At 56.3% G+C, this 9,555-nt stretch overlaps 1 protein-coding gene across 2 annotated transcripts; it reads right to left on the bottom strand.

Moving 5' to 3' along the window:
- Window positions 1–1,940: 1,940 nt before the first annotated feature.
- Window positions 1,941–9,139, bottom strand: APOD (apolipoprotein D). 2 transcript variants are annotated; one of them, XM_020964809.2, is made up of 5 exons: window positions 9,020–9,139; window positions 5,549–5,701; window positions 3,961–4,082; window positions 3,314–3,402; window positions 1,941–2,585 (listed from the first exon to the last, which is right to left on the bottom strand). In XM_020964809.2, the coding sequence occupies exons 2-5, from the start codon at window positions 5,666–5,668 to the stop codon at window positions 2,350–2,352; spliced, it is 567 nt and encodes a 188-aa protein (XP_020820468.1). In that variant the 5' UTR covers window positions 5,669–5,701; window positions 9,020–9,139; the 3' UTR covers window positions 1,941–2,349. The 2 variants fall into 2 exon arrangements, with proteins under 2 accessions (XP_020820468.1, XP_020820469.1); XM_020964810.2 differs by lacking the exon at window positions 9,020–9,139 and adding an exon at window positions 8,021–8,115.
- Window positions 9,140–9,555: the final 416 nt, after the last annotated feature.

Here is a 9,555-nt window from a genome sequence, read left to right as displayed (position 1 = left end):
GCAGCATCCAGGCAAGAAAAGACTGGTGGTTCCTGTGGTCACTCACCAGCATTGGAAAAGCACTCCCCCTAACACTTGGTGCCTCAGTAGCACCATTTTCTATGGGTAATGGCAACCTGGCCAGTGGAGCTCCATCCTCAGAGATGGTAGCATGCTGGAGGGCCTGCTCAACCCTGCCTCTTTCCTTGAGGACGTTCTTAACTCATGTATGTGGAAAGCAGGCCCCAGGCGGGTAGCTGTGGACGGTCCCTGGACATTTGGTATTAATAAGATCCAAGTTGGGGCCCCCTCATCTTTAGTGCCCCGCCTCCTTCAGATACCTTGGAAAGGGCCCCTCCACGGCCTCCCTCTCGTCCCTCTGGCGTCATCCTCTCTGAAGAACCTTGGTCCAGGTGCTCGGGCTTCCCCAGCAGAGCTCCTTCAGGGTCATTGGGCCCAGAGCTTGGGCTTCGGTGAAGAAAGGGTGGTATAGTGGTTTGGGCAAAGCCTTCTTGTGTTTCTTATTTGTATCGCTTATGTTTTTCTCTTTGAATATCCTTGGGATGGCTTTACTTAGTTGTCAGGTAATAAATATTTATTAAGGACCTACTGTGAGTCGGGCACTGTGCTAAAGAAGGCAAAAGACAGTCCTCATTCTCCAGGACTCCCGGTCAAGTGAGGGAGACCACGGGCAAACAGCTGAGCTCAAACAAGCTATAGACAGGCTAATGTAGAAGTGCCCCACAAGGGGAAGGCTTCCTGTAGGCAGTGGGGCGGGATTGTACCTGGGCCTTGCAAGCCAGGGAAACCAGGAGGCAGAGATGGGGAAGGGGAGCATTCCAAGTATGGAGAGAGCCAGGGGAAATGCCTGGGTCGGGATGAGGGCAGAGTGGAGTGACTTGTACAAGGGATAGCCCAGTGTCACTGAGGGAAGAGTATGTGGTGAGGTGAAAGGTGTAAGAACACTGCAGATGTGGTGGTGGGGGCAAGGTTGGAGGGTTTTAAAGCCAAACAGGATTTTATATTTGATGTTGGAGGAGATAGAGTCACTGGGATTTACTGAATGAGGGTGTGTGTGTGTGTGTGTGTGTGTGTGTGTGTGTGTGTGTGTGTGTGTGTGTGTGTGTGACAGACACACAATCAGACCTGGGCCTTAGGGAGATTCATCTGGCTGTTGGATGAAGCCTCCCAGTGGCTTCTGGGCACCACTGCTCCCTGGAGCTCAGAGCCTGGAGGAGCCTCTGGGGAGGGGGAGACCTTTGCCACAATTGCCAGGGGCAGCCACACTGGGAGAAGTTGTGATGTGGCACCTGATAAATGGCCTCCAACTATGAAGTGAGTGTGTGGGTCTTTGGGGCACAGGAAGAGAAGAAGAAATTGAGACTCTTGGTGGGGTGGAGGCTGAGCCATTGCGCTCCGCTCCTTCAATAAGTTATCATCATCCTGGACTGAATGAGATCAGTAGAAGTGAGGGGGGACTGCAGAGCCCTGCCTGGTGGTATGTGGAGAAACTGCACTCTGAGCATCTCTTGGGGCCTGAGGGGAGGGGATGGCAGAGGAGTCCAGGGTGAGCCTGAGTCACTGAGAGCAGGGACTTTGGAGCAAGCCAAGGAAAACTCCTCTGCTGTGGAAGAAACCTATTGTGTGTGCAAAGAGGTTGACCCCTGGAGGGCCCCCCCCAGCTCCCCCCCCAGCACTGCTGGGAGGGGGCAAGCACGACAGGAATGAGTGTGCCCATTTTACAGATCAGGAGGCTGCAGCCCCCAGAAGGGAGGGACGCCTTCATGAAGCGGGGTTTGAAGCCAGGTCTTCCTGACTCTGCCATCTTGCTCTCTGTCTACTGTGCCCCCTGACTTCTCGTATCAAGGCTGACTTGCCTGAGCACCAGGGTGCCATGGACCATGCAGGACCGGCCACAGAGAACATGCTTCCCTCAGTAGATACTGCAGGGACCAGGCAGGTTAAGGCTGAACCTGGATGCTTTATTGTGAAGCCTTGCTAAGCACATGGGCTTGTCAGCCCCGTCATTAGGGAGGCTGTGAGGGCAGGCCTGGGCAGATCAGCGAGGTCCAGGTCTTGCCTGTTTTTGGAGCCGATTTGGTGTGTGTGTGCTGGGGGAGGTTAGTGATGTGGGCTGGTGGTCAGCCAGGGCTGCCAGGACTCAGTCCTGACCAGCCGGGTGAGGCAGAGCCAGGCTCCTGGGCCAGCTCTCCCAAAAGCTCTCCTGCCCCTCCCCCCTCCCCAGTGGATCCCAGCTTCCTTTGCCCCGCCAGCCAGTGGGGATCCAGGCGCCATCTTTCATGGTGCTGTCTTTTCTACCGGGAGCAAAGCAAGAGGCTGGTGTGGGCTGTGCGCTTGGCAGGCTCGCTGCTAGAGGAACTCGGGGCAGTTCATCTGGTCGGTGGGCACCATCTTCTCAATGTCGATCCCATTGGCAGTGAGGATGCCCTTCAGCTGGCCCACGATGGCCTGTGGGAGGTACGGGCGCCTTGCCAGGATCCAGGCATAGTCCACGTGGAAGAGCCAGATGAAGGTGGTGCAGGAATACACTAGGGCGTAGTTCTCGTAATCCGTGGCCAGGACCCAGTAGGGAGCGGTGGGCATCACTGTAAGACCAAGCAGGTCGGTGGGAGTGTGAGGACCCTCCCCCCACCCTGGGGCTCTTCTACTGTGGCTGATCCTAGGGCTTGTCATCTCTGCCCTCTGCCCCTCGGGAAGGCCTCAGAAGCCCTGGAAGAGAGAAGCTACCGAAGGCCAGACCTTGCTCCCGCAGAGCCCCCTCCCCAGGGCAGCTCCAGCCTGGATGCCCATTTCTTAGGAAGACAGGCCAAACCCAGGCTCCACTTCCCCAGAACAAAGAGCTGAACCCAATAAAATGTCTTCAAGGTGTGGGCTTCCAGCCACCAAAAGCAGCCTTTGCCTGCTTGTAAAAATAAAAGCTGGGTCATGAATAATAAGAATGAGTCATTCAGAAGTGGGAGAGTCAGAGGGGAGGGGGAGGCCAGGCCCTGTTGTGTGAATGCTGCCTCTGTGACTGGAACCCCCCCCCCAACCCCATCCACAATGGCTTCCTGCTTCAGGGGCAAGACATCTGGGCCAGGCCTTGTGGGACCGTCCTCCCCGCTCCCTCCCAGGGTCCCTGCTCACAGGCCCACCGGAGGCTGGGGAGGAGATGGCAGAGGTGGAGTTCAGCAGCTGGCTGTCCCCCAAACTCCATGGCCTAGCCTGGAGGTGTAGATTACCCCAGTGGTCCCTGGGGGGATGGGTGGCATCCCCTGAGCGCTAGGGCAGTGCTCCTTCACTCCCTGCCTCCTTCCAGACAGACTGTACTTACACCAGAAGAACTTGACTCCCAGTTTGGCTGGCTCTGTGAGGTTGGCCTGGGTGGCCTCCCCCTCCACTTGGTTCACGCTCCCGTCAGATCTGCAAGGGGCCGAAGGTGCTTAGGAGGCCACACCCCTCCCTGCTCCCTCCTCCCCTTCCTGCTCTGGCACCACAGAGCAGACCCTGCAGGGGAGACTTCCTGCCGGGCTTCCCAGATCACTCCTAGCAGGAGCCAAAGGAGCTCCTGACCCTGGCCCAGCCTCCTCCTCACCAGCTGCTTCTGCCCTTCCTGGATGGCCTCGCTCCATTCCCCACAGCAAGACGTGGTGGAGCTTTCCCACATCAAAGTGGTTTTGCCTCAGCAAGGCTCTTAGTATGCAGCAGGTGCTTAATAAATGTGGGATCGCCTCAGTGGATTGTCCTGGGTTCCTCAGAACAAGAGCCCGATAAAATAAATAAAAGTCCCTTGGTCTGGGGCCCCCAGAGTTTAGTCTGTGGGCCTTTTCCAGGAAAACAGCCCACAGAGCCCTGCCCACGTGGGTGGTGGGTGCCCGGGCTCCCCAGGGGGCGGGGAGGGGAATGCTGGGAAGATTAGCTAGCAGGTGAGTGCTGGACCTAGACTGGCGAGGCAGCCCCAGGGAGTGCATGGCCACTTACCGAATCTCCTGATTGAGTACTTTGATCTTCCCGTTCTCTTTCAAGGAATAATTGGCCTGGATACAGCTTCCCTTCTCAAAACTGACAGCGATCTTCTCGATCTCGTACCACCTTCCAAGATACTGGAGGGGCGAAATCGGCAGGGTTGGTGTGGGGGCTACATGCAAAGCTCAGCATTAGTGCTTAGCAAATAGGGACCCTCTGAGGCAGTCCCAGAAGGGATGAGGCCACAGCTTGCAGAAGAGAAAAAGGGGGGGGTGTGGAGGGACGACCGGCTGGGTCAATTCCCTTTCTCCCTGGAGTGTCATGGACAGGGAGGGACTGGGAGATGCTTTGGGTCAATGGCTGGGCTGTGGGAAATGCTGGTGTCTGGGTGCCTTTTGCTATCGCTTTGTGGTTTGGAGGCTTCAGAGCTGGCCTTGAACTGTGATCTTTCTTCCAAGAACATGGGATTTGTACATTTAATTAAGCGTGTTGCCCCCCCCCTCCCCCGGTCGGGGCAAGGAGGCCTTAGTCTCCTGGTGAAAATTGAGATGGTCATAATAAATAGTCAGCTCATTTAGCACCGGAAAGTCTGTGGCCAATTAGTCTAAACTCTCCATTTTTCTGATGCCTGAATGGAGGCCCAGAGAGATCAGTGATTTGCCCAGGGCTCCACAGGTAGCAGGCCATGGAGCTGGGGCCTGGACTCCAGGCCTCAGATTCCAAATGCAGTGGGCCTGAAGGCCCAGATGTTGCTTGAGATGCAAGTGCATGGAGCGTCTTATTCGTCCACCAGTGTCAGCTCTGTTAAGCCACTGCATTTCATCAGAATGCCTCACTAGATTCTTACCACAGCAGGATTTTGGCTGGCTGGCTCAGAGACCCCTTCCAGCTCTGAGATTTGGGAATATTTAAATGTGGAGCATTGGAGTGAATTTGTCACCAGATAGAGAGGTTCGAAGCTCATGCTGAAACTGGCTCCGCGATCATGCCCTCAGAACTGGGCTCCATTTATTGTCTGCTGTGTGCCAGTGGGCACATGCCCCATCTGAGCCTGAGGGAACAAGATTCTCCCAGCAGCTGGCAACAGACTGGCAGGAGGGTTGGCTCCAATTCCATATACCCTCCCTGTCTTAGATTGAATTTTTCTGGGACTCTGTTTCTCTATCTGTAGAATAGGAGCCTATTTGGAGGAAATGTGTCGCTTTTTAGGAGGTTTCTGTTTCCTTTTCTAATAAGGATCTGAAGTCCTTGGGTACAAAGGGTAATGTAAGTGCCAGTGGGAAGAAGGGAGGGGAGAGACAGTGGGTAGACATCTGGGGAAAGGATAAAACCCCCAGAGAAGGCTCCTGCAGGGTGCTCATGGGCAGGCCCAGGCAGGAGCTATTTGGGAGGAGAAGGCAGGGAGGGACTGAGGACCCCCGCCCTGGGAGGGCACAGATTCCCCTAAGGGGAGGGGGAGGGGAGGCCAGGTTCTAGTGACCTAATCTTGCCTCATTGCACCCTGGATTTGAGGCAGGAAGGATTGTGCCAGGAAGGATAACCTCAGTTCCTGGTAGCTTGCTTCACGAAGGAGTGAGGTCTTCAGGGCCACAGGGACTCCTACCTTGTGGGTATCAAAGTTCTCCTGGACAGGGGGCTGAGGACACCACCCCAGGTGGACCCCTTGGCCATCAGCCACACTGGAGAGGCCCACAACGACAGAGAGAATCAGCAGTGTCACCATCCTGGTTCAGTGTTGTCCCAGAGAGGTCAAGGGCTGAGGAGAAAATACACAGTCAGCCAGTTGGCACCTGCTAAGAAGTGGAGGTAGGGAGAGAAACAGAGGCCCTTGGGAAGACAGAGGAGGGACAGAAACACAACCCCCATAGCCTGCCCCCTGCCTGTCCCCCACCCTGCTCAACAGCCAGATGCCTTTGACTCCCCTATGTACCAGCAAGGTCCGGCCTTAGCATTAGCCTCATAAACAGGTGACTGAGCTTGAGGGTGCTTTCTGGGGCTGGGGATGCTTTGATCCTGGTGAGAGTCTCCTGGGGATGCAGGTGTCATCAGAGAAGAGCCTGTGGATGGCCAGGGCTTGGAGCAGATAATCTCCAAAGACCCCGCTAGGTCCCCCACATCTATGTGCCTCCCACGCTGGATACTGCTGTGCAATCATTGGCTCAACCAGAGGTGGTGTGGCCAACAGAGCAGGGACCGGACGTGCAGTCAGGACAGACCTGGGTTCAAATAGGGCCTCTGATACTTCCCAGACGTGAGGTCATTCTGAGCCTTTTCTGAGCCTCAGGGTTCTTGTCTGCTAAATGGCCACGTCTCCTGAAGTGTCACTGGCCACAGTCAGTGTCTTCACGGCACCCCGCCTCCACGTCTCCTCCAGGTTGAACGTGCCCAAGCCCTTCGACTGAGGACCCAAGGTCATGGATGCCCCATCCCGGGCACCCTTCTCTGGACACTCACTCCCTAGCCCATCGACATTCACCCAAACTGGAGGCCCAGAACAGAACCCAGTGCCCCTGAGGTGGCCGGACAGAGGACTGCCCCTGCTTCCCTGGGCACAGGTCATTTGTTTTGGTCTGGAGCAGAATACAGCTCTGGGGGTGGGGGCGGGGGTCCCTGCAAGCTCTGACTGCTCTGTCCCTCTTTAAACAGTCAGTCAGCATTTATTAAGTGCCTGCTTGTATGCCAGGCGCTGGGTGCACAAAAAGAGACAAAGAGCCCCCAGGGTGGGTGGGTGGGGACATTGAGCAAACCCATCTCTACAAAGCCCACTGTCTGGCACTGCTGACATGGGTGTGCATCCCAATGGACAGAGGCCCTGCGATCTGGAGATGCCGCCCTTCCCCAGCCCCACAGCTTCCTTTCCCCTGACATGCATTCCTCCTAAGGGCTCTTCCCCAACAAACGAGCCAAACGCGGAGCATGCCTGGGGAGGGGCAAGGCGACACTCGGGGCTCTCCGATTCGGCTGGGACAAGGGCTGGCTGGGTCTGAGGAGGCCCAGAGGGATCTCACTAGAGTGGGCCCCAGGCCCGGAAGGCCCATCTGCTGGCTCCTTCCCTGCTGCTCGTGACCTTGATCCTGTCTCCCTGTCCTTTGGTCCTGCTCTCCCTGCTGGCCTTCGGCCTCTCCTCTCCTCCCTTTCGTGGCTAAGATCTCAGAGGTTGGCCCCAGTTGCTGCTTCCTTTCCTGCCGCCCTCTTCTTGGCTGTCTCTGCCTGGCTCTGGACGTCCTCCTTCCGCCCAAACTCTGCTGGCGGTCTCCAGAGGAACCAGCCAGCTCTTAGCTGCAGAGCGAGCGGCCTTCGCTCAGGCCTCTTCCTTCTTGACCTCTCTAGGGCCTCAGACGCTGCTGGCCGCTCAGGACACCCTCCGGTTCCCTCCTGCCCATCTGACCCTTCTCCTCATCTCCTCTGCCGAGTCTTCATCCAGCTCACGCCAGCCGTCCCTCAGGCCTTCTCTCTCTGGTGCTTCGCTTGGTGATGTCGTCAGCTCCCATGGATTTAATTATCATCTCTACCTTTGTTGCACTTCAGTCTTTGTGACTCTCAGTGACCCCATTTGGGGTTTTCTTGGCAGAGATAGCAGAGCGGTTTGCCATTTCTTTCTTCAGCTCATTTTACAGGTGAGGAAACGGAGGCAAACAGGGTGAAGTGACTAGCCCAGGGTCACACAGCTAGGAAGTGTATGAGGCTGGATTTGAACTCAGGTCCACTCTGTGCACTATGGCACCACCTAGCTGCCAACAGGTCACGGGTCGCTTTGGAGAGAACCCTTTCTGTGGAATGCCAAGGTCAGAAGCCGGGTTTTAGACTGTTAAAAAGAGGGAGAGGAAAGGAAGCACCCAATGGCTCCCCAGTCTGCTTCTCTTCCTGCATGTCCAGACTCACATCTCCAGCTGCCTCTCCGGCATCTCGAACCCGCTGCCCTGAAGACAGCATTCCACGCCCCATCTCCCTGCTCCTCTCCTCCCGGTCCCGAGGCTCCCCACACAGCGGCCCTCTTCGGACGGCTGATCTCTCAGCCGCTGCCTCCCCACATCCGAGCTACTGCCCAGGCCCTGGGGTTTCCCCTGCAACGCACCCCTCTTCTCCTCTGAGCCTGCTCTGGTCCTGGTGCAGACCCTCGCTCTCACACCCCTGGTGGGGGGTCTGCCTTCCCACAGCCCTCCTCGCACCAGCCCTTCTCCACTCAGCCACCAAAGGGATTTTCCTGGCACCCACTTCTGATCGTGTTACTCCTCTACTCCATAAATTCCAAGTGCTTCCTGTTATCCCAGGATCAAATGGAAAATCCTCCAGTTGGCTTTGAAAGTTCTTCCCCCTTCCGGCTTCCTGGCCCCCCTTGCCAAAGGCTGTGGCATCTCCTCCCCCAGCCCCAGGCATCCATCTGTCCAGTGACCCTGACCGCCAGCCCTTCCCCCCAATCAGAAGCTCCTCCACGTTGGCCCCCGCATTTCCTCTGGCTGGCTCCCATGCTGGAATGCACTCCCTCCTCACCTCCTTCAGTTCCCAGCTAGTTCCCCCTCCTGCGGGCAGCCTTTCCAGTCCCCTTCATTCCAGGGCCTTCCCTTTGGTGGCTCTCACTTATCCTGTCTGTACACAGCCGTTTGCTTGTTTCTTCCTGCCTTTGGACTGTGAGCTCCTGGGGGGCAGGGGCTGTCTTTGGCTTCTTTCTGTATCCCTAGCACTTAGCACAGCGCCCGGCACACAGTAGGTGCTTGATAAGTTCTTATCGACTGAGTGACTGACGTGCTCAGAGTCACACAGGTAGTAGCTGTCAGAGGTGGGATTTGACTCCTGAGCCAGGGCGCTTTTGACTGTGTGGCATTGCCTCTATATCATAGGCATCAAAGACCCCCATGTCCTCACAGATGGACAGCTTTTCTCCCCAAGCTCCACTTCTCATCCTCATCATAGCTGTGGTTCAGATGACCACCACAGTCCGGCCAGGACTGGGATGCCTGTGCCTGGCTAGGTGACAGTCTCCTGGGAAAGGAGAGGATGGCCAAACAGTCCTGCAGGAAGAGTGCCTCGGTTTCTCCTATTGGCCTGCTTTTCGATCATACTCACAAACGCATACCTTTGCTGTGGTCTGCCGGCCGGTTCTGTAGGGCGCTGGCCAAGTGCTCAGTGTGGAGAAGCCGATCCCAGGGTGGGCTCTGCTCTGGTCTTTTATAAGCTCTGACAGATACTCCCCCCACCCCAGGTCCTCTGGCACCTCCCGTTCAGATCTGTGTGTGACCAGAGAACAGGGGCTTTCTTCTAGGCGTCCCTCCCTTTTCATTCTTTCTCACAGCTGTTTCCTGGAGGGAAGACAAAGTGCTGTTCTGTGGGTCCCTCTGGCTTCTGGGCTGCCAACTCAAAGCCTTCCCATCTGGCCACAGGCCCTCCCATTTCATTCTCGCAAGATGAGGGCTCGGCCCAACTCCAAATCTCCGTGCTGACTTCATTGTTTTCGGACAGCTGGTATTTGTTTTTCACTTTTGCTCTATTCCTAAGAACAGGAATAAGACCCTTATTCAAAGAACTAGGAAGCTGGTCATGGGACAGTGAAGAGATGATGCTGATGCGTGCCATGTAGACAAAATCTTGAGTCTGTAAAGGGGATTTTCCTAG

The sequence above is a fragment of the Phascolarctos cinereus genome, unplaced genomic scaffold (assembly GCF_003287225.1).
Source record: "Phascolarctos cinereus isolate Bilbo 61053 unplaced genomic scaffold, phaCin_HiC Scaffold_7;HRSCAF=346, whole genome shotgun sequence".
Classification (NCBI taxonomy): domain Eukaryota; kingdom Metazoa; phylum Chordata; class Mammalia; order Diprotodontia; family Phascolarctidae; genus Phascolarctos; species Phascolarctos cinereus.
This window is presented reverse-complemented; position numbering and strand designations above follow the sequence as displayed.

Coding starts and splice junctions, on each gene's coding strand:
- APOD (XM_020964809.2), bottom strand. CDS start 5,668: ATGGTGACACTGCTGATTCTCTCTGTCGTTGTGGGCCTCTCCAGTGTG. Junction 4,083..5,548: donor AGAACTTTGATACCCACAAG/GTAGGAGTCCCT, acceptor TCGCCCCTCCAG/TATCTTGGAAGGTGGTACGA. Junction 2,586..3,313: donor GGGAGTCAAGTTCTTCTGGT/GTAAGTACAGTC, acceptor TTGGTCTTACAG/TGATGCCCACCGCTCCCTAC.